General features: G+C 41.2%; 2 protein-coding genes across 2 annotated transcripts in view; one reads left to right on the top strand and one right to left on the bottom strand.

Moving 5' to 3' along the window:
* Window positions 1–25,408, bottom strand: part of for (cGMP-dependent protein kinase for) — a 241,135-nt gene that overhangs the window by 146,568 nt on the left and 69,159 nt on the right. The window lies entirely within an intron of this gene.
* Window positions 8,718–10,946, top strand: LOC109043113 (uncharacterized). The gene is made up of 2 exons (XM_019060187.2): window positions 8,718–9,386; window positions 10,283–10,946. Exons 1-2 carry the CDS (start codon window positions 9,210–9,212, stop codon window positions 10,820–10,822), a joined length of 717 nt encoding a protein of 238 aa, XP_018915732.2. The 5' UTR covers window positions 8,718–9,209; the 3' UTR covers window positions 10,823–10,946.

The raw sequence follows: 25,408 nt of genomic DNA, 5'->3' as shown, positions 1-25,408 counted from the left end.
TAGTCACGTGACGTCATAGAGCAAGAGCAGGCTCCGGGCACGAGACCTCGCCACCCGTCAAACGAAAGAGAAATTCTCGACTCGCGACCAACCGCCGTTGCTGATTGTGACGGCCAATGCTCTAGAATTAACCGCTATTAATTCTGCCGCGCAAAGGAAGAACGCCGTATGAACTTTCAGGTGTTGCCAAATTGCCTTCAATAAAGCATAAATTCCCTAATAAACTTATGAATATTTTACTTCCAATTTTTCAGAGAATTTTGTTCGTATTTTATCTAGGGTTCCTGAAAATTTCAAGGAAAAATATTCATAATTTTCCTCAAAAATAAACATTTAACTGAAGGAAATTTGGCAACTCTCGAATGTTCATATGGCGTTTTTCCTTAGCACGGCAGAATTTTCATCATCTTAGGCAACATTGAACCCGGCTCCATTGCACTGCCTCTATACCGCGTTCATTTTTCATGCGACGCGACGCAGAGCGTAGTTCAACGCGCGTTGTCGCGTTGAAAAAATTTGCATTTCATCATAGACAGACCTATCCTGCAATGCATTTACAGAGAGAGTATAAATACGAGCCATTGGCGGATCCAGCAAGTTGGCAACAATGTTAAATACCCATTAAAACCTATGGAAATGAATCGATTTTTGGAGGGGTCAGGTGCTCCGAGAGGAATCGATTATTCAACACGGGTTCACATGGAGAGAAAACAAATCGACGGTGTAAGTCGGCAATCAGATAACTCGGTTTGCGACGTCGCAGACTTCCTACCATTCTTTATTTTTTGAATGGGAAATTACTCAACGGCAATTCTTTAAAACTGCCGTGATTTTTCTTCTCTGTGCGAAGAAAATTTTGCAAAAACTTCATGGAATGATGTCAATTTGTTCTCCTTTAAAAAAATAACATAGAGGCGGAGATTTTCAGACACCGCAAATGAGTTATGTGATTGCCGACTTACATTGTCGAAATGTTGCCGACCTGTTGGATCCGCCTTTGCTGACCCGACGAGGGCTCCATGTTTTGTACTTGGCATCATAAAGAGACACGGATTTTTTTTTTTGAATAATCAAGATTGAATGTTTGATGAAAAAAACTTTGAAGGACTCGCAAGTATCAAACATTTATTCCAGACATTAAGTATTCTTGCACGCAAGTGAAGCGCAAATAAAATGTTGTGGAAAGCTTAGAGTTTTAAAGAAAGTAAGAGAATAGAGAAATCATTTTTCTTCAGAGAAACTAGGGCAAAATTCGCAATATGTCTGAGAAAAATCAACATACAATGATTACTTCGTTCGATTGATTTTGAATTGATGTATACTATTACCAGTGAGAGACGTGAATGTTCGATTATCAATATTTCCACATTTGAAGCCAGGTAAAGAATCGATTATGAGGGTGTTCGTTGCGAACAACCTGTTTATCGATCCTTCTCCATAGGTTTAAATGGTAGATCAATCGATATATCGCAAAGCACGCCACGCTTCTGTTAATTACCAACTGCGAAATACCACGAGGGGATATATTGAATACCTCATTCAGCGGATTTATGCTGTCCACTAAGATCAAGATGATTGTGATTCAAAAATGGTGCAACTGTCGCCGCGTTACCAATTGTCACTCATAAAAAGTGCAAAAATGAATGACGAGAGATCTAGAGCAAATGACAAACCAAGCGGCCTCTGCAGTTTTGATTTTTGAGTGCTAAAATAGATGAGGAAAAAAGTGAACTCCAGAACTATTTTGAACTGACATTCGGGAGTTGACAGAACTAAACGTTAAAAGCAAGGCGATGATCTGAGACGAAAGAAAATTTAGACTTAAAGACCAACCTTAGACTTTGGTCACGGTCTTTATCCACTGAACGACATTTTTAAATGGAACTCAGGAAGATAGACCCGGCTATTAATACCTGGAATGATCTATTTTTGATCTGAAGATTGAGGCGGTATTGATTTGTCAAAGCGTGGAAAACAGGAAACTACCAAAAAATCAAACAACATACTATCGTGTCGTACTGTTCTGTTTTCTCAGCTCTATTGCCAAATCGGCGTATCTGAACGAAAAACGAAATCATGCGTCAGGACAACGCACATATTTTCTTCAAGAACCAGAAATAGATCTTCTCACCCCTTTTTCTACTTAATTTTTGACGGTACACTGTACAGCGTCAACTTTGAAAGGGTTTTCTATGGTAAAATCAAAGTTCGCATGTTATGGTTCCGTATATCACTTATTATTTTTGATACCTGGACTTCATTTCGCGATAGGAAACCATACATATAGCTCATCCATTAAACCACTTATCGGCATGAAGAAAGCAACGGGACATATGTCGTTTCTGTAATGAGTCAAAAATAATAATTTCGTACGGAAAAATAAAGTCCATCCAACGTTCGTTGAAAATTCGATGCACCGAAACCAAACCGTGGTCTTAGTGTGACCTGTGACATGCGCATCGGTGACTAGGCATGAATCATCAACTATCGAAATTACATCATTGAAAGCTATGATAAAGAATCGATAATCTGGGTATTCGTTACGAACACTTCGAATAGCGATCCTTTTCCATGCGTTTAAATGACAAATCAATCGATTAAATGGCAAATCAATCGATTAATTTATTGCACAGCTACGCTACGCCACTGAAGCGCGTTTGTTCCTTGCGGTGAACTTTTTACCTCGGTGATATTTACAATTTTAGGGTAATTAAGAGACCACAATTTTCACATCGTAATCCGGTATGGGAAGATGCCCTCCGATTTGACAATTCTGGAGAAATAGCTTCAGAAAGGAGAGGGTGAGGGGATGGGAACGGCGCGGGACTAACCTAAAAATAAGACATTTTACGGCTGAGCTGTCGTGGAATTCTCACTCATTATAGTTGTCACTTCCATGCGTTTCTCACACCTCAGTGATGAGAACGTGCATGTTTCCAACTCGGAAAAGCTTCTCCGCGTCCGTCCGCCCACAGCTTAACATTCGCGGAAAATGTACACCTGACCCGGGGCTCCGATTTTCCATGAAACATAAATCTTGGAATTTATAAAAACGAAAAATATGAAAGATATTGAAAATGATTTTCCGAAAACTTGGATCGCGTTTTGCAGAGAGGAACCAAGCTACACCAGCTATTGATCGATAGATTCAACTGGGCAGTTTAATTTTTTACAAGAAAACGATTTGAGAGGATTCCTTCGAAAATTTTAAGGAATTTTCTTCGTTTTATGCAGGACATTCACTGAAAGTTGCACAAAAATCCGCAAGACCGTTTTCATGTAAAAAATTAAAGTGCCCAATCAAATTTTGCAATAGCTGATGTGGCTTGGTACCTTTCTGCTTCACCAGATTCAATTAAGTGATGGGCAAACAGGTTTTGCTTTTTGGTGTTTTTCGTGTGACAAGTTGCGTACTCAGTCACTGAAAACATGTTTTTCATTTTTCATATTTTTCACAGCTTCATGAATTCCATAAAATATATATATCACACAAAATTTTCAATCTAAAACCTATCTGCAATTTACCGGTAAGAACTGCATGATAATGGACATACTGAGAAACTCAGTACCTCTACAATTTGACGGGACTTTCACGATGGTGGACGAAGTCATGACATTATTTTGTTCCATGGGGATATTTAAAAGTTCCGCACCACGCTCATAACCCCTAGGGTTCTTGCCTCTTTCCAAAGGGGATCCTCTTAAGTGGGGGTCCTAGTCAAGGGTGTCTAGAACAGGGGAACTATCAAAGAATTTGAAGAGGCGATACACTTCTTGACAACACACATTGACACGCTTGATTTCAGCCTCATGAAATGCCATTGGAAAAAAAGCAGGTTTTACAGCCTGATAAAAAAGAGCAGTGGTTAGCTCGTTGTTGAATGCTAGTTGGACACTGCTTCGCTCCCTCAAAGAGATTCTGGTGAGAGTCAAATCGTAAACGGACCTTATTTATTTTCACGAATGAGGTAAAATACAGTTAACCAGAAAGTTCAGGAAAAATAAGAGCTGGAAGAGGAAACGGGAAGTCACGAAACGGAAAAGTTGGAAAGATACAGAAAGTAATTTTGGAAAGAAAATCTGAAAACGTGCATCTCTTCTATTCCTCGCCTTCAGTTAAAATCTATGGAATGAGCTGGTCAGTTTTTGATCACAAACTCAGACATGATTGATTATAAGCACATCCTCCTAAACAAACAGAAAGAAACTCGGCTCTGAACTAACGTTGCTTTAGAGGAGCAATCTGAAGGAATTCATAGAATCTACCACTGGTTGTCTCGTGGAAACACCAATATTTTCGGTATCAACTCACCGGCTGTTGGTGATTTCCGTTATATTATACTTTCATCTGCGTGAGTTGTATATAAATTTTACGAGATTGATATTAATGACGGTTGAATGATTAAAACGTACGCTTTTGTTGCAATGAGCATCAGAAGTACTCTGAGAAAACAGTACAAGACTCTACTTAAAAAAAGTTTAGATTCATACTGAACACCAAACTTTCCGGAAAAGATAGGTGTTTGATATGAACCGATGTTATTGCGGAACTTTTTCATCTTAATGTAAAAATCATTAAGTTCCCGGAGATGGGCGAGTAATATTTTTGCGTCACTACTTCCAACAGGATCGTCTTACTGTAACCCTCTTAGGGACCTCTCACGTCTACAAGTTAGTAGCTTGTTGAGATTGATAAAACCGACGGTGCGACAAGTAAAGCTCCTGAAGAGGAAAGTTCGAATTCCTGATAATGGTCGCGGAATCCGCGTTCTTCCGTCACTGTTTCCTACACGATTGTCTTCCAATAATCACCATAAAGTTCTTAAGTCCTGAAAGTCCTCAGTGCACGTTGGTGCTTTCACGAAACTGACACCTGACTGTGCAATAATTAAGGCTCTGACGTAAGTTACTATATGCAACAGGTGCGACGATCTTTCAGTTTCTAGGGGATGTCGCGAAATGTTATTGCGTCACTACTTCCCGAAGAGTAATTTTCGTGAGATCCTTTCCTTCTGTAGGAATTAATGCTTTCATGAGATAGATGAAACTGACGGTGCAAAAGAAAAACTTTAAAAGCACGAAGTTCTCGGTGATGGTCGCGTGAAAAATTTTCCGTCACTTTTCTCCTGAAGGATGGTGGTGGGACATTACGCTTACGTCATGGGAATGATGGACCCGAGGGCAAGGGGTGTCGGATGGCGGGGGTCATTGCGCACGAGGGGACACAGGGGGCACGAGGGGGCACTCCGGGTCGGGGTCGGGACGGACTGTTTGGAGCCGCGAGCCGCACCAGACTGGAGCGTGAGCCGAGTGGACCGGCGCGCGGCGTTGGATTCGCCGAGTCGGTCTCTGCGTCGGGTCCCAACAGCCATGACACACTCGCGCCGTACCGCATCGCCGCCGTACCACCGCACCGCATCGCGCCACGCTGCCCCGACAAGGTGGTGGGGTTCCCGCTCTCCCCCCGCCGCGCCGCCCGCCGTCCCGAGTTTTGCGTCCACGAGCAGCGCGCCAAGCTATAAGGGGGTACGGATTCGATCGACATGAATCCATCGAAAAACAAAAACGGGAATCGACGACAAACCCGTGAAGCGATCGGCAAACCCGTAAATCGATCGACAAACCCGTGAATCCATCGACAACTCCGAGAATTGTTAGAAAAATCTGGGAATTGATCGACAACCCTTAGTCGATAGACAACTCGTGAATAGATCGACAAACTCTTGAGTCGATAGCATCCGTGAATCGATTGAAAACTCCTTGAATTTATCGGCAAGCCTAAATCGATCGACGAACCCGTGAATCATCGACACTTCAAGAATCTCGAAGACTGTGATACGAAAAACCTACAGAGGATGCTGTGAATAGATCGAAACAGTCACACAATCGTGAAAGATCAACTTGATATCCGGGTGCATTCGAAGGCTCGATGTCGAACCGAAGAACTTCGGCAGATGGACCCCAAGTGTTCAGATAAGTGATCCGAAAACTTCAGAGACCCATATGACCTCAGCTTCGGGATCCCGACTCGACAAAACGTTTATTTCTCGGTATAAGCCGTAAATCGATCGACACATCCATGAAATCGATCGACAACTCCAAGAACTGATCGACAAACCCTATAGTGGATAGACACCTCCGTGAATTAATAGATCGACAAACCCTTGAATCGATCGACAATCCCGTGAATCGATCGAAAAACCCTTGTATTGATCGGCGAAGCCGTAAATCGATCGACTTCTCCGCAAACTGATCGACAAAGCCGTAAATCGGGCAGCACATGAGTCGATCGAAAAATAAAGACGTGAATCGATCGAAAAATAATAACGTGAATCGATCAACAAGCCCGAGAATCGGTCGGCAAACTCGTTAATCAGTCGACAACTCCTTGAATTGCTTGACAAATCCTTGAGTCGATCTACAACTGTCAGTTCGCCTTCAATTTTTCGTGTAGGCAACGCGCGCTCCCACGTGGTCGAATAGTGGTATCATCGTGAAATGACACGCTTTCTGAGAACTAAGGACCGCGATCGCAATGGCAGTGAAAAGGCACTGTGATATTTGAGTTTGACACTGTTAGACACTGTTATTGTCTGGATACAATTGCAGGGTGGCGGTGGCTACTGAAACAGGCTGGCCAAAAATCAGTACTTTTTCAGTACATTCCCGAGAAATTCAGTACCTCCTCAACGGAAAAATTCAGTACTTTTTCAGTACCTCCATTTGACAAAATTCGAAAAATTTCAAAAAATTGAATTCCTCTCTCGAATTGCGACAAAAATGGAAAATTCCGGACAGCCCTTAAAAAATCAGTACTATTTCCGAACCTTCCGGGAATTCTGGACTTGTAGACACCCTGAATTGTAAAAAATGAAGAATTGAGGTGATGTCACGAATGGCGTCAAAGAGCTATATCATCACGATAATTGGCAATATCGAGTCGGTGGTGAATAAGGATACGTATCTTCCTTCATTTTATCGGGAAACATTTGGCAACGTAACAATGCTGATACGGCGTTCTTCGGCACGGCCGCATTTTCGACGATTGAGCTGAGCTGGAGGAGTGCTGGCAACATTGCTCTGTCAAAGTGAGCGGCACCCATGGCAGTTAACTGACCATCCAACCAATCAAAGCACCCGATATCAATCAACCTGGTCACCCGCTAATAATTAAGTTCAACGGGATGAATAAACGCGCTAACGAGCCGCGTCTCAGGCTTCAGCTGCCACAGAAAGAAAAAAAAAAAAACCCTCAGATGTACGAACCGACAAGTTCAGTAGGCGTTTTTTTTGGCTCCGAGTACTCTCAGCTCTCAGCCGAGCAAACCGACTTTTTTTGATGAAAAAAACTGAATTTTTGATGGACTGATAATTGAAATTAGTAGACAAAGCAATAGACGAAGAAAACAAAAGGAAAATGGAGCGATGCCATTGGTGGAAGCGGGTGGTCGCAATAGATGTGATTGGAGCGATGGACTAAAAACTACGGCAACCCACGAGAGGCCCTTCAGTTAGTACATCATTTCTCCTATTGTTCAATGACAACCACTCGTTTCAACCTATGGTATTTCTCCATTTTCCATTTGTCACCTTTTTCGATCGCTTTGTCTACCAATTCCAATGATCAGCTAGCAGTTCAGTGACCCGATAGTTAAATTCAACGACCCGACATCCTGCTTCGCCGAACAGAAAACTTCAGTTCAGTCACACACTGAACATATGTACAGATGGCTGAAGTGCGAAATCATGTATCTTTGTTTGCAAGGTTGTAGATTTTCAATTCATACTTGGTTTAGTCTTTCGAAAAACAGTCAACATCAGTTCTTGCAAGCTTCCTTGATTTTTCTCTGTTGGCAGTTTTCTCTTCGAAAAAATTGAAATTGTAGCGGGTATATTTAAAAATTTTAATGAGGATATGAGGTTTAGTATTTTTCCCATCAGCATTTCAATTGTCTTTCATTACGTGGAGTTTTTTGGTTCGCCAGAACTGAAGTTCGGTTCAGTCAACCGAAATGATTGGTTTGCGCTACCGAGGACTCAGTTCTCTGCGGACTTATTCTTAGAATTGATGGGGACAAAGCGATAGACAAATTAAGAAGACAAAGGGAAACTGGAACGATCTTATTTATTGAAAGGGGTCCTATTCATGTGGGGGGGTGGATACTAGAGTCCAAGGGGTAAAATGATGGACTAATTGTGGGATCCCCCGTGGGTTGCCTGAAGTTAGCACTGAAGTGGTGGTACAACTTTCTAGACAGTTTCCGCAGTTGCACTATCTGAGCACTGTTTTATCTTACTTCTATTACCGTTTACTTATGCGACGTTAGAGGAGGGAGATCCCTCATTGACAGACACTTATTGCTTTTTCCTCTGTGGACACTGCATATTGATGGCTCAGTTCAATCCGATTTATTGGATCATTGGGAGGATTAACAGATAAAGCACCACACAGCATGTTTCCTCGTTGAAATTCTACGCAGGAAAATTTGAACAGATTAACATTCATCATTATGTGTAAGAAATTATCTTTTAGAGAACAGATCATAGTTTACGTGAAAATCGGTAAGTTCAAATACCTACTCACTAAAAAACCGATAATAGCTGGAATCGATTTGACCATTAAAACACGCCCGGCAAGTACATTTCATATTCTTTATCCTTCGATGCTCCTTTTATATCGATTGATCCTTAGATCTTCATACTTGATGGGTACTTCTAAAAAGTCAAAAAATTCAGCTAACGAAGATTCCATTTCCTCGCAAAGCTTATACTGAACTCCATTTACTGATCGCCGTGACTGAGTTAAACTCCGGTTTTTAGATGATCGGACAATAAGAATGAACTAACAAATGCCATAATTTCTCACTCTCAAGTTAAAGAATACTTATTATTCGGCCGGCATATTTTAGTACAATTTTGATGATAAAACGTGCACTGCGGTACATATTTCTCCCTATATTGTCTAGTAGCCTTTTAAACGACCTTAAATAGAAACAAGGCGTCGAGAACTTCACGATTTGAAACTGGTATAGTAGAAAAATAAAAGTGACATGATCAAAACTTAGGGAATTCCATTGAGCGATCGACCTCCACGATACATTTTAAACAGCGAAACTCAAATTTAGCAATCGGGACAAATACTGGAGACCGGAAAATTTTCTGGCGTCCTAATTAGAAAATAGTTAATTACGATAGGTGAGAGCTACGGAATGCCCTCATTAGCATCTGATCAGATCACGTATTTGCCTAAGGGTTATTTGGACCATAAGCGGAAGTATAAAAGAAGGCGATGCCCAGGAAACAGCATGATTTGCTCTTGTGCTTCATCAACTCTCATAACTTCTACCACCAACCACCACAACCCCTCAATCATCATGAAATTCCTCGTAAGTTTGATTAAACCTGTGTATATTTTTCTTTGTTTTTTCTCGGTAAGATCTTGTGATATATGGCTAGAAGTTCATTAAGCCCAATTTTTTCTCGGTGTTTCTGAGTTTTACTCCGGCCATGCTTTAAAATCTGAGTTTTGTCTACTTTCAACAAATTTTCTTCGATTCTTTTATTTTAAATAATGATAACTTACATGTTGACTAATCATCCACGTAAACTTTTTAATGTGACATTCATCGACTATCATTGAGGTCGTGCTATTACGGCGCACCTTGGAACAGCATTCACTTAAAACCTTCTGCAGGTTCTTTGTGAATATTGTAATCCCAATAATTGAAGAAGTTCTACGAACACGTCACGGTAAGAAATTTCCGAGAAAATCCTAAAATGTTGGCCTAGATGAAGGTACGTGTTGCCACGCATCGATAAAAAGAAACACAAACTGAAAACCTCTAAAACAGGAGATTGACAGAGGAACTAACAAAAATAGATACACTGGGCTAAAATTTTGACACACTAAAACGGAAGGACGTTTCCAAATTTTACAAAATCATTTTCAGCCGCTGAAACACAAGTGAAATTGATGAAAATATCAGTGGTGCCTGCTTTCGATTGATAGTAAGCAACGATTTATGAGTAAATCTTGGGTCCCCAAAAAAAAAGCACGACATTATGCGTTAATTTGTATGCTGGTCGAAATCATCGATAACTGTTCTTTTACAGTGTACCGCTTCTTCTTGGGTTTCTGTCAATTCTTAAGGCTAAGACTTCTGATTAATCTTTGAGGAAAATAGATCAATTTTCCATGTAACCGATTGCTCTGAGTGTGTTAGGTAATCTAAGTTTGTGTCCTAACCCTTCGGATACCTATTCTACTGCTTTTGTCTCCCAGGTCGTCCTCCTCTCAGTAGCTGCTGTAGCCTACGCCGGCGAAACTGAACTGGTCCGCGAGAAGCGCGGTCTCTTCTACGCCGACAGCCCTTACGCCTACGCCCCAGCCGCCTACCACCACGCCTACGCCGCCCCCGCCTTCGCCCCGGCTGCCGTCCACCATGCCTTCGCTCCTGCCGCCTACGCCGCCCCTGCAGCCTACGGCCGTGCGTTCGCTCCTGCCGCCTACGCTGCTGCCCCTGCCGCCTACGCTGCTGCCCCTGCCGCATACGCTGCCGCCCCTGCCGCCTACGCCGCCGCTGCTCCCGCCTCCGTCGTAGCAGCCGCCCCTGCCGCTTTCGTAGCTGACGCTCCCGCCTCCGTCGTAGCAGCCGCTCCCGCCCCAGTAGTAGCAGCAGCCCCCGCCCCAGTAGTAGCAGCAGCCCCCGCCCCTGTTGTAGCAGCAGCCCCAGCACCCGCTGTCGCTGCCGTCGCTGCCCCTAAATCGAGCATCATCCAATCCAACCCTGGCTCCTACTCCGAGCTCACAAACTTCTACTGAACTTAAAGTGGTTGGTAGTAGACAGTTGCCACTGGTGATAAGAAGACCCGAACAAATTCCGGCCTTTATATGTTTTTGATTCTGTTAATACGACTTTAATAGAGTTTTTTAATGGTTTTCTGAATTATTGTTACATTTCTTGATTTCAATATCTGCCCAATTCCCAAGTTTCAAGTGGACCTTAATTTATATTATTATGGTACTTCCTTGCAGAAGAAGAAATAATATCAACGTAAAAAATTTTTTTGAAAAAAAAAAAAAAAAAAAAAAAAAAAAAAATTATAATTTTTCCCTAGTTCGGCTAGATGCCTTTCTAATTACTTCCGTTTTCAACTTGGGATCCAGGGTATCAGTATTTCGTTTTGAAAATTAGTGAACTCAAATTCGAATTAAAATGCAGAGAAGCATTAATGCTGTTCACAAAGTGCATGGTGGCAATTTCCACAAAATTCCGGGGAACAAAATTTCTCCGATAACGTTTCAAGTCGTGGTTAGCTCCTAACTTTGCTATGAACCATGAAAAGAAATGCTTCGGACCAAAAAAGAAAAGAAAAAGAGAAAAAACTTCAGAGCTCTATCAATAATATGCCTTTGATGCAAAAATAAATACAAGCGAATACAGAAAAATTGAGTTACTTAAATACGCCAATTCTCGTGTCTCTATGCGCGGATTCAAAGCAGATTTCGATCTTTCGTTTTCTTTCAAAATCTCTAGCTATGTAAATTTTGAGATTTACGACATGCAACGAAAAAAATTTGTTCAAACTTAAAATTTTCATGAAAAAGAGGGCGGGAAAAAAAGGAAAAGAAGGATTAACAAAAAAATGGAGCTGGAGAAAACGACCAAAATTCAAATAGGGTTCTAGAATATACACTGGAAAAAAAACACATGGGATCTAGAGTCCAAACTCTTAAAAACATCGACAAGAAAAAATACTCTTGATTCAATCAGATTTAAGCTTAAATCAAGAACCAAGCCTCTTAATTTTGGCGGATTTCCTTTTGATTTAAGCTTAATTCTGATTGAATCAAGAGTCCTCTTTCTTGTCAATGTTTTCAAGAGTCTGGACTCTAGATCCAACGTGTTTTTTTTTCCAGTGTATGAAAATCGACGTTCTTAAAAATATTCGTCTACATACCGACTTTTTCCCCTAGGAGATTGCAATAAGTACCTCTTCCTTTCTTTCCATCCCACCCTTTCTCATCCTTCTTGCAAAGTGAGTATATTCGACGTAACAGCTCACATGGCAAGATCATAAAAGAGCAGAAGCCGGGTTACAAGACCTCAGCTCTTGGAAGCAACTGCAGATTGGTGCGATTGCCAAAACAGGCCTAGATTTTGTGTACAGATTTTCAACACTACATTTATCTATCTCCGGACCCGTCAGTGGACGATGGGGGCGGTAATGTATGGCAATATTTTCGCTGGTACTGTTGGCTGCGACTCGAGGAAAAAGGTCGATCTACCGGTTGTCGTTTATCTTTGAAAGGCTCGGCTCCTGACCAGCAGGTCGATTGTTAAATCGTTATCGAATGAGTTTCATCAGTAACTCCCTATTTACACAATGCTATATATCGATCAAGGTCATTCGATAGCGATTCATCGATCGAACCGCACTGCCATGCTAAGGAAAAACGCCGTATGAGCATTCGAATGTTGCCAAATTTCCTCTCAGAAAATGTACATTTTCGAAGAAAGTTATGAGCGTTTTTCCTTGAAATTTTCAGACTTCTTGGACCACATTTCCAACAAAATTCCCCGAAAAATCGGAGGAGGAATATTCACAAATTTTCCAGAACATTCGTTGTTTTTCGAAGGAAATTTGGCAACGCCTGATGGCGCATACGGCGTTTTTCCTTAGCACGGCAGCGCAGATCCAGGCCACGCGAGAACGTGCGATATTAGAGCTTTTGACGCAGATTTGCATTGCGATGGCTCCGATTCGCATAATGCAACTTGTATTATGTCAAATAACCGGTTAGTTATCACTGAACATTAGTCAGTCGTGGATCGAGGAGATGTGATACCAAACTAATACATCGGTATTTTTATTAATTGCTCCAACTGAGCGGTGGCTGAATGTCTTTGGATTAACACCCTCCCCCCGCCGGTTTCGTCCTCATCCAACCTACTTTCGCCTTCATCCAACCTACTTCCGCTCTTTCCTGTCCGCCTGATTGAGCGTATGATTCAATTGGCATGCATGCGTGTGCGCGAGCTACATACGCAACGTTGACAAATTTGATCCACAAGTTTACGAAAACTTAGGTGAAAAATAAAATAATCAGCTGATTAATTAGATTGTACTGCATCGATTTAACGTTTTGACTGACTTCATGTGTCAATGACTCTGTTTCTGCGCGACTGAAGATCGGAAGTCATTCGTCTGATATGAGGGATCCCAGTGGCGAGGCGTTAAATATTGACTTTCGATATTTTCCCATTTAATCTATGGAAAAGAATCGATTATTAAGACATGCGAACACCCTGATGATCGAACCTTTTACATAGGTTTAAATGGCAGGATAACTGATAAATCGTAAAGCACGCCACGCAACTGGGAATCTTACTGTTCGACGTAGTTTGTAGGTTAATACTCCTGGGGAGTCTGGTTGGTCTGATCTGTGGTGTGTGGAGTGTGATTATATTGCTAAATCATTTTGAAATGATTTTCATCGAAAAATCCCAATCTTACCAAACTATTCTTCGATCAGAGTCACTTGTCAGCGTTACAACAATGCAAGCGCTGGGAATAACTATTCATACTTGAGGAATGTGCGCCTTGCATAAGCACAAAAATGAGGGCGAAATGAAGTTTCACGAGGTTACGATACATCTGGTCAATTTAAACGCTATGTATATCAACTTTTAAATTTTGAAATAACTGTTGTAGAAGATGAGGCACTTGAGTGAGTTCCTTCAGAACTTTCAAAGATCCGATTATAGAAAAAGGCATTCAGTTGCTGGTTAAAGATGACAAGCCTTAAAAGACTATGATAGGTTACAGTTGGACGATCAGTGATAAGTTTTCGTGATTAGGGAATGTGTCAGAAGTTCCCCGACTTTTTCCACGAATTCCCTGACTTTTCCCGATCACTTCAAATTCCCTGATTTTTCCGGTTTCCAGACCGCTGACAATCCCGAAGGACGGATTTGGGTCGAATCGTGGAAACTTTGAGCGACTTGGACGAAAATGCAGGCAGTGTTGTGACATTTGGCCTAAGTGCCTTTTCGCGGCAAAGGTCATTTCGCCGATCGGCTTTCAGGCGGGGAGCCAAGCCGTCAGTTTATCTACCGCACCTCTGTTTCGCGACGGACCGGACGGCCGACCGGGCGTTGATCGGTGGAGTAGCTACCGGCTACCGGTTAATGAATGTCACTTTCCAATCGGACGTCCGCCGCCCCGCGCCGCACAATGGATCGAGTCAACCTGTGAGGTTGGACATAAAATTTTTAACTTAAACGGCAAATTTTCATGTTTAATTCGTCATATATTACACATTAAGGGGTTTTTCGGAGAGAAAATTTCACGGGAAAACCAATGGAACCACTTTTAAGATCTCGAAGTTTTGTGTGAAGGGAGTTATGAGCTTTTAAAGTTTCTAAATTTTGTCCGACCTCTCCTAATGACTCGATCCACCGTGCGCCGCCGCCCGGGACGCCTACCTCAATCCTTCATTCAAAATTCGTGCGAGCGCCTTTATTGGCCTGGCTTATTACCCGACTTGTCAAGACGCTCGGTATTTGCATGAGAGGTGATAAGCAAGCTAACACTTTGCTATCGGGCTCTCGAAAACTTGGAAAGTGATGATCGTTTGAATTCACTCTGCTAAACTGATGGACTCTTCCAGTAACTCCGTCGGTTTTATATTAATCGACACGGAAGAAAAGTGTTAGGGGATGAAATCGTGGTATTACCCCCAATTTGTTGGATGATAAGGGTGTTTTCAATTAATTGTGTTGGTGCCGCAACTCAAATCGAATCGGGACGTGAGAAAACCGCTAATGTAAATTTTTCCAGTCTTTAGTTTGTTTGAGTTGATAATACTTTTCGGAGTTGGATGCAACCACGAAAGTAGCGTTAATACTCGTTTCCGAGTTACCTTAATACTAAAACGAGTTATTTCATCACTTTTATGGTTGTATCAACTCTTAAAAGTATTATCAGCTCAAAAAAAAAACGGAAGACTAGAAAAATGGACTTTAGCGGTTTTCACACGTCCCGATTCAATTGGGGTAGTAACGCAACACTTGGGTTACTAACCTAAATTATTGGAGTACTACTACAACTAACTGGGGTACTACCACAAAAAATTGGAAATGCCTATATCATCCAACAACCCCAAGCTCTTTTTCCCCTGTGAATCTATCGATAGATCAACGTTCGAAGACTCCGCTTTACACGATAACATAGCCTCAAGTTCAAAATGAAGAGTCTTCACTGTTTTAGTCCATTGCGAAATGGTCATTCATGAGAATAATACATTTTGGCGAAAGGGATCACTTTTGCTGGCTCATTCATGGAAACAAGTATCTACATGAGAAAACTAATGGCACTTATGTTGTTTCCAAAATGAGCTAGAAATAGTGGTGCCTAAAAGCGAAATGGTAGTCTTTTTGTGTCTCATAAAGCACGAGAAAGATCGATTCCGAGAAATACTTCGCTGAATTCGACCGTCTCGGAAATAATACGACTAATTCATTTACGTTAGAATCAGCGAACAGCGACAAACACCGAATGACGGAGCCACTAACTCAGTCTATTCCTAACGAAATCAACGGATGTACCTCTACGTATAAGAGTGTAACGAACGGTACTATGCAACTCCACATTTTTACATACAGGATGAAGGGTTGGGATAGGGTAATGGAGGGAACAACTATTAATAAAAAGAGAGGAAATTAAAATTATCAAAACACCAACGCTTACCTTACTGAGACAAAAATTCAAAAGGCGATTTGTAATAATTCATGAAGATTACCTGAAACAAAAAATAATTTATTAATATAATACTTATAATGTATATCACTATAATAATTATATTATAATAATTTATTGTGCTCGGTACTGGAGGGCCTGACAAACAGGGCTATGCCCTGATCGTTTGTAGTAGAAGAAGAGGAAGAAGAAATAATGCTTTGTGTTACCTGTTGTTACAGAGCGTACCAGGCGAAATGCAAAAAAAACAGTTCTGATGGAATATATCCAGTGTAAAAGAGGTTTGGAAAAACCGAAGTTGGCAGACACAAAAAATTAAAAGAATTCTGTAGTTGGTCAGGGTTTCATTTATCATCCAATTTCGTGATTCTCTAATTTTTCGCTGCTTTTTAGCGTTTGCAACTTATCTTAATGTCGATATCGAAACATTTTTAACTCTGGGGAATCGGATAAAAGTTACAGGGCGTTTTCTGCGATGGTCATTGAGAGGTTACAGGACATTTCGTCAACGATTTTTTGTCCGCCCACCTGTTTTTCCAGTAATTTACGTCCACGCGTTTTTTCGGCATGGGAGTTTTGGTAAAAATGGGGGAGCGTCAATTCGATGAAAAAAAAATTACTAAAACTCTCTACACCTCTTTGGTGTAACAGGACTTAATTATCTTTCAAGAAGTTCCCACCTTGTTATACCTGAACCGGATAGACCTCTTTATTTGCCTCAGCTAAAGGCTCTTAGATTTTTCCTGTGTACGATAGGTATCTTGATTTATTTTGCGAGGAAAGATCTGTACTTTTAAAGGATGACTGTCATCCTTAATACGTTCAATTTCGTATAATACTGTGCAATACCTCTGTTGTGCCAGCGCGGACGCGCATTAGCGCCTACAAACCTAAGTGGATACTTCAAGCATTGTGGAATGCGTGAAGTATCCACTTAGGTTTGTAGGCGCCAGTGAGCCTCTCGCGCTGGCAGCACGCCGGCCGCTCCGCTCTGTTAGGCTTTAATATGTATACTTGCATAGTCAGCGTTTTTTAGCTCGTGATTTTGAAATGTTTGCACACTCTGCATTGATTATTCTCATTTAAATTGATGGAAAAAAAAATAAGTATCAATTTATCAAAGGAGAATAATAATATAATGTGTGTTTTTTAAATATTAGTAGTTTCGTGTCTTTCATGATTTCCAAAGAACTTTAATTTTTTCTTTTACATTTTGCGCTTTTATTATGCTGCAGCGAGGTGTATGCGCAACCAAACGCTCAAAATTTGACGTATTTGACTCTAAAATATCGATGTACAAATGGGTTAAAACTAAAGATTGCGTGCTTTTTGGTTTTTTTCCCTCTTTTATTCATTTTTGCAGTTTCTGTTGGCACAACTGCGGCTCATTGATATTAATGTCGCTTGGAAAAGGTTTTACAAATATACGTCACGTTTTAAAAATATAAATGTTTTCAAAATGAAGTAATAATTTCGGAAAGAAAAAATTAAAAAAATAAAAAAAAGTACCTATACATATGTAAGGTATATTGTACATCGAATATTTTAAGGATAGAAAGAAAACCAAATATTCACCAATGACAATTTAAAAAGATGATTCAAAAGGAGGAAGTAATAACATTTCATTTAGAAAAAGAGCAACCATAACAACACCTCCTTCTCTCTCAATTTCTCATTTCCATATTGTGAATATAATTTTACATACCGACTAAATTATAACGCTTGGACCAAGTCACTGTTGCTCATTTTACGTGTGGGCGTAAACTACTGGACAAAAAAGGTGCGCGGACAAAAAATCGTTGACAAAATGTCCTGAAACCTCATTGAAAACAGGAAAATTACAAGGAAAGGCACTCGTCCTACGGCCATCACGCTAAAGTAAAAGGCGTGATACAACTATTTTAACCCCTGAGCCGCTCAAATTGCGTCCACTGAGTTGAAGGCGAACTTGATTTTTCACTCCTGTTTTCAGTTACCCAGATATGAGCGCGAAAAAGGTGATACATTCTAACTTTTGCAACTCATCTTTAAGTCCATATAAACATATTTTTCTACGGAAAGAATCGAGTAAGAGTTACTGAACGATCCACTGAGGACATCACTATATAGCGACACAAATATTACAATTGAAGTGACTCGCCTTTCAAACATCGCGCTGAAACAAAACGCATGGTATGACTATTTAACTCCTGAGTCAATTTTGGTCTCTCTTCTAGTCTAATACTGGCCTAGACATGGACTTCACGGCTGATTTTGGCGAAAAATGCGGGTTTTGCGGTGGAATGCCGAAAAATCAGCATTTTTCGCCAGAGTGGCCCCCATACTCATGCTTAGGCCAGTAGTAAACCTGAAAAGAGATCGAGAAGACCTAGTCATGATATATTCCAGAAAATAAAGTCTTTAAATGAGCAAAAATTGGTTGAGTTAAAGAAATATAGCTAGAGAGAGCCCAAAAAAGTCCTTTATCTATACCACCTCTTTCCAGCCGTTTTCAAAAATCCCGTGACTTTTCGCCGATTCCCCTCATCAGATATAGTTCCCTGATGATTTCCAGTTTTCCAAGTTATGGAAACCTACAGTCATCCTGCGTCTGTTTCTTACACGTTAAATTGGATCCACTTCGCGCTGCAGAAGTTTTAAAACTGTTGCAAAAGAAATAAGTGGCATAAATCCTCCTCAAGCCGATTCGGAGCGGATAAAACCGTTGACTTGATCGCGCAGATTTTGATCTAAAGAACGCGCCCAGTACTCTTTCAGCGACACCAAACCCACACGTGGACTGCGGTGATCAGCGCAACGGATCTAGATTAAGAATAAGATTCGATGAAGGTTCCGGGCGAGGGCGACATGAGTCCTTCCGCAACAGACGGGGGGAGGGGGGAAATGATTTCCATGCAGGCTTCCAGTAGGATCATCTGCGCCCCGGGCTTTGCGATTAATCGATTGATCTGCACTGGAAAAAAAACACACTGGATCGAGAGTCCAGACTCTTGAAAACATTGACAAGAAAAAATACTCTTGATTCAATCGGATTTTTGCTTGAATCTAAACGAAATCCGCTTTAAAGAGGCTTGGTTCTTGATTTAGGCTAGATTCTGATTGAATCAAGAGTGCCCTTTCTTGTCGATGTTTTTAAGAGTCTGTACTCTAGATTCAATGTGTTTATTTTTTTCCAATGTGTAATCTAGACCCATGGGAAAGGATTGATTATCCAAGTGTTCGCGAAATACACCTTAGCGATCGATTTTGTACCGTACCTCATGAGGGAAAAAATATCGATACTCAATGCTTCGCGCCTTGCCGCCGCGGCGCACAGTGGATCAAGTCAATCAGAGAGGTCGGACATGAAATTTTTAACTAAAATTGCAAATTGAGACGTTCAATTCGTCATAGTTTAAATTTTAAGGGGTGCCTTAGAAATTTCACAGGAAACCAACGGAATCACTTTCAGAACCTCAAAATTTTGTATACACGGAGTTATAAGCTTTTAAAGTTTCCAAATTCTGTCCGACCTCTCCCATCGACTCGATCCACTGTGCAACGCTGAATATAAACCTAGCAGCTAAAAAGAGGAGGCCGAGTCGGTACGAACCAATTGTAATTGTAGGGCGAAAATGCCCACCAGCAGCTTTCAGCTATTCAGCCTACGACCCGTACACTGAAAACCCACAACCAAGGCGGTTTATGTAAGGCCTCAGCGCCGCGCCGTCGTCGCGTCGCAGCGTCCGGCCCGGCGGCATGCTCTCCGCACTCGGCACTGTCGGTGTCAAAAGTCGCCACTTCGGCCACGGAGCGTGTCGATTGTTGAATCTTTATCGAGTGCCTTAATCGATAAACAGCATTGCCGAGATAGGGATAAATCGATCAGGCTCATTCGATAACGATTCGATGATCGACCCACCGACAAGTTTGGCGAAAACTCCATCGGAGGGAACAGAACAAATGGATGCTCTAGGCTGTCGACTCTCGCTTCAACGGCTTACTCGAGTTACACTAATCAAGGCTCACAGTGGCGAGGCGTGAACTATCGACTATCGATATTTCCCCATTTAAAGCTATGGTAAAGAATCGATTATTAAGGTGTTCGCTGCAAACACCCTGATTATCGATCCTTTCCCATAGGTTAAATGTCAGATATATCGATATATCGCAAATATATCGACACACGCCGCGCCAATGAAGGCTCAAGGAGTTTTACTCGTGGCGAAAGTGACCAAATGGACCCATTCCTGCAATAATGGAAGTCTAACTGGAGTGCTTATATAGGGAGAGTACAGACAGGTTGGTAATTTTGAAGTTAGGTCTTGGACTTTTAAGGTCCAAAAAGGCAGCCAACTTTTCGAGGGCTACGGAACAATACTGCCTAACTAACAATTTGGGTGAAAATGAGCTGGCAACTTTCCCGCCTTTTTTCGGTATTAAATACGCAAACTGATTTTTTTAGGTTTTTCCAATTCCGCATGGGAGCGTTATAACGGCGCGCCGCGCCGTAGCAAACGCTTCCCATTGTTTATCGTTATATACGAATATAAGTTGAGAGAGGAAAGTCATAATGCCTTCAATTTTATACATACATATTTTTGGGCAATATGAGAGACGACGTTTCTCCATTTGCGACGTTGCAGACTTCCTTAGAAATTGTATTGTTTTTTTTCGAGAAGCTGGTCAACATAAAACTTAAATTCTCCATGACTTTTCGGATTCGATAGCAGAAGATTTGGTTCAAAATTTAAAGTCGTACATTTGGATTGTTTCTCATGGAAGAGATGAAATAAGAACGGAAATTTTGAAACACCGCAATGGAGATACGTCGTTTCGCACTTCAGTCGGTGCGATACGGACATCCATCAAGTTTAAATAGTTGCATCAAGTCCCCGTCACCGCCGACCAACGGGTCTGTCGATCGAATCAACTACAGGTAGTATGAGCAGGGAGTCAAAACGCCTTCAATTTTTTGAACGCAACACGGACATCCGTCGATCCGTATTAAATACGCAAACTGATGTTTTTAGGTTTTTCCAATTCCGCATGGGGGCGTTGTAACGGCGCACAGTGCGGCCCTCTGTGGACAGCTCGACAGAGATACGTCCGATTATCCAGAATGATTCATTTTCACGATTGTTATGGCTCGTCGTTTAGAGCACGTATTTGACTTAGTTCTTGCAAAAATTCATTCATTTTTGCGGAAGAACACTCATTTATGAAAATTCTTGGCTATCTTGGTATCTGAAGATTGGAAAAGACAATATTCGAGTTGGTAGATTGGCTGTCTTTTTCGGCCGTAAGAGCTTCATATTTCGACAAGTCCGTTTGAAGTTTCACGAAGGCACTTTCGTTTCTGAAGTTTTATCACCTCTTGCTGCGGATAAGTCATTTAGTTAAAATTTGACAAGCACTCTGAACGACACTTAAATTTTAACCGGCGGTTAAGACTCTCTGTCGCTTCCTTTACGATGGAACTTAACAACATTTTAACACTGCAAAATTTACATGCGTAAACTGAGTTTCACTAACGTATCAGGGCCGGAGTAAGGGGGTGGCCATATGGGCCGCGGCCCATGGCGGAAAAATGTAGGAGGCGGCATATTTTGCAATCTTTCTGAATGTAGGTATCAAAAAAAGAGAGGAAAAAATCGGATTCAGAAAATAAATTACAAACGAGAAAAGGCGACAAAATCTCTCATTTCCTGAGAGTGAAAGTATAGTAATTTCTAATTTTACCGTCTTTCGGTGATACAAGAGACAACACCTTTAGTTAGTCGAGTTAAAAGAGAAACCGAACACGCAATTAGACCTGGAGCGGAGCGGCGCGGCGGTCGGCATGAAACAGCGCCTACAAGACTGCATGAATACTTCACGTACTGCGTCAAACGCACTGCGGTCAGCAGCAGTCGTCGGCTTGAAACGCATAGCGCCTACAAGACTGCATGAATACTTCACGCATTGCCCCAAACAGTGTGGTCAGCAGCGGTCGGCGTGAAACGCATAGCGCCTACAAGACTGCATGAATACTTCACGCATTGCGCCAACACAGTGCGGTCGGCGCGGCGGTGGAAGTTAAAATTATTTACCACATTTATGTTGGTTCTTTCATAATTTTTTCGTTCGCTGTTTATACATGGAAGGCCTTGTCCAAACAGGGATGGGTTTACAGAACTGAACTTTTGTTAGTGTTGACAGGGCTTTCACAAAAAATGTGCCCAACTCGAGTAAACGTGTCTCATACACCCCTCCCCCACCGGCACGTTCACTTGATTGTTTTTCTAGATCGTATTCGACAGATCATACAGGTGAGATCATATTGATATCGATTGGTTCAATATGTAACCAAGGCCTCAAAAGTCAATTTAGAAATCTGAGGAAACGGGTCTAATTTGATCGAATTTTTATTCTCTCGAGTACCAAATGACAATGAAGAGTGAAATTGTTAGGAATTTTCTCATTTTCAGCTTTTCCAAATTAAACCCTAAAATTTTTATTTGAGGATATGTTCTATTGTTTTGAACAGTGGTTCGATACATCGAACCACTGTCGAATACGATCTATTGATGTTTCAAAAGGAATGAGAAGGAGGCGGAAAAATGCAGGCGGCCCGTGGGCGGTAAGTGGGTGAATCCGGCCCTGTAACGTATTCTTACGTAGGCGAGCATTTCTGACTGAAAATTTCAGCGATTTTTATTCTGACAACATGCAAAAATCAGAACAATTTCAGACGTAAATTGATGAGTTAGACTCTTGAAAAAATTGAATTTTTTAGTCGATTTTGGGACCTTCTTCCCTCATCTGGGAAACGACGCGATATTGTAGTTCCAGGAAGTCCCACCAAAACTGTAAATCCGCTTCTTATACGATAGAATGGACCTCTAGACAAGGTACGAATTTAAGCAATCTGATACATGTTCCTTAACCAGAATTTCACGTAAAACACGATTCGCACAACGAAAATTACTGAAACCAACTCCTAACGAAGATATTTATGTTTTTATTTCACATTGGTTACGAGGAATTTGAACTGCCCGCTCTACGTAAGTCAAATCGTGCATTACGACGGTTTCAGCAAGCTTCTCAATCGAGCAATATTCATTTCCCACCATGTGTTGTTCAAACTATAGCTATAAGCAGTTTGCTATAACTGAGCCAAAGCTACAAGATCGATGATGCCAGATTTTTATATTGCAAAGACTGTCATGATAACGTTTAGCGCGCGATGTGAATCACGTAGAGCATTGAGTTTTCACGAGCGGATGGTTTGAATTCACGCATCAAGAATCATTAAATATCTTCGAAGGAGTTGATTTCGGTGATTTTTTTTGAGCGCATCGTGTTCTACGTGAAATTTTGGTTAAGAAACATAAATCAGAATGCTGAAATTCGTACCTCGTCTAGTGGTCCATTGTCAAAATAACTTTGGCTATAAAAGAAAATTCCCAGGAGTTGAAAAATTATTGAATTAGTCGACTAGATCAACAAGAATGCCTCTTCATCAATATTGTATAAGACACGATCTCTCAGTGAGACATTCTCTTTACTAAGTTTATGATACAGATTATTACAGTACAACTTAATCCTCACCTAATGAGCCAATGAAGCTCTCTAAGTAGAGCAAGTATCAACGGAAAGCCCCACTGAGCAAACAAACAAGACATTCAAACAAATAAATAGCGTTTTTTTCCAATTCCACGTCGTCGGAAAGCCGGTTACCTTTTTATTTCGGTGTAAAACGAGACAAGCTAGTGTGACCTCAATTTGATTGTGACACCGTTTTCTAAACTTTATTTTTCTTGCCATATTTTTTTGCATTCCAGCGTTTCACTTTCACCTGACGGTAAAAATCTGTCTGGTGAGGGTGAGAGAGGGGGTTGGACGACCTAAGAATAGACTTCTCGTGTGAAAAATACTGTGTTTAATTGCCAGGGAACATTAACAAATTGGTCTCTCGAGATTTTCTTCATGATCATTCTGAAATAAGATATGCAAGTTTCTTTGAGAAATGGAGGATTACGCCCCCTGATCGTTTCGCGGTCAAACTCCCGGAAGCGCTTTGGGCCTTAGCCGTTATGTGTTACCGTTCCGAATTTTTATTATAAGAGAAAGATATGATAAAATAAGCAACTTTTATGTGCTTCTATGCGTTATGGGTCCGTTACCTGCCGAAAATTCGAGGTAAAAATATTACTTCAGCAAAATGTCTGCGATATCTCCGTGTTTGCTATAAATAGATCGTATTCGATACATCAAACAGGTGAGATTGTATCGATATCAATAGGTTTAATATGCAAAAAGCGCCTCAAAGTCAATTTAGAAACATAATATAACGGGTCATTTGTAATCGAATTTGTATTCTTTCGAGTATCAAATAGCAATGAAAAGTGGTATTGTTGAGAATTCACTCATTTTCAGCTTTTCCACAATAAATCCTAAAATTATTGATTGAGGTCACGTTCTATTGTTTTGAACCAAACGATACATCGAACCACTGCCGATCTCGATGTGATACTGTCCACGGAGCTGAAAGGCGCAAGTGTGCGGTGCGGCCGGTGCGAATAAATGCAGCAACGCGAGCAGGCGCGACGCGACGGGCGCCCATATCACCGCACGAAAGTGATGAAATGAATGAAGTTGAAGTATGCCGACTCGCCGACAGAGGACGCGAGCTGTAATGACATCAGAAACGGAGCGAGTGTTCTACTGCCACCTTCGTTTCACAAACCGCTCATAGATGTCAGCACTTAAATGACACAATAAGAGCGGCCCCGCTCAGATTACGTCATCGTCATCACAAAACAGAGCCGCGTCCGCGGCCTGTCATTTTCTTACTAAGCAAACCTCGAGATTTCCAGCAAATTTTGCTTTAAAAAAAAATGTCCACTCTTGACGATTAAATTTCGTCCGTAACGCATAGGAGCTCATTTCAGCTGTTTATTCCCGGAAAGTCTTGTTTGTAAAATTTAAATTATCAACCAAAGCTGAAAGTATGCGAACGCGAAAAATGACCTTCCGACTTGACTAATGAAAAATAGAAGGCAATATTTCACGTTTGCAGTACTTCTAGCAAAATTTTAGAGCTTACCAAATAGATGCTTTGCGGGGCAAAATTACAAAATTTACCTTAAAGCGTGGTGGATCCATTTTTTGCTGAAAATTTGAAGTAAACAGGAATACCTACCTCACTGAGCGGGCGATTTTAGTTGGAGAAAGACATAAAAATATCATCGGTAGAAAAGAAACTGACTCCATTTTATTCCTCTTAACAGATGAGGAGTCAGGGAACTACCTAAGAAGAGGAGGGCCGATTTGAGTTGACAAAAAGGCGGGTAATCGGTGGAAGTAGGAATGGCCGATGACCTTTCGAAAATTTGAAGATTCCCACCTTCCCAGACAACGAAATCGAATGTTGTTGAAAAAACGAAATTTGGTAAAAACAGACTTCAAAGGGGATTTCAACTCTTGTTGTTCGTCAATTTTCAACTTTTTTTTGAAATATTAGACGACTTGTTTCTCTGATTTTACCCCCACTGTTGCCACCTTCCTCGCTTCGCGACATACTAAATCAACAGTGATTCCCTTTCTCTCTCCTGATCATACGCTTTTGTTTCTTATTTCTGTCCCATTTTGACTTCATTCAGGTGATCCCACGATCATTCCC

This window comes from Bemisia tabaci, chromosome 1 (assembly GCF_918797505.1).
Source record: "Bemisia tabaci chromosome 1, PGI_BMITA_v3".
In the NCBI taxonomy this organism is placed as follows: Eukaryota; Metazoa; Arthropoda; class Insecta; order Hemiptera; family Aleyrodidae; genus Bemisia; species Bemisia tabaci.
Note: the sequence above shows the minus strand (reverse complement) of the source record. Positions and strands in the feature narration are given on the sequence as shown.

Bases quoted from the DNA above. Each gene is read 5' to 3' on its own strand.
- LOC109043113 (XM_019060187.2), top strand. From the start codon at position 9,210: ATGCCCTCATTAGCATCTGATCAGATCACGTATTTGCCTAAGGGTTAT. The intron at 9,387-10,282 runs GTAAGTTTGATT...TTTGTCTCCCAG, and splicing joins CAATCATCATGAAATTCCTC to GTCGTCCTCCTCTCAGTAGC.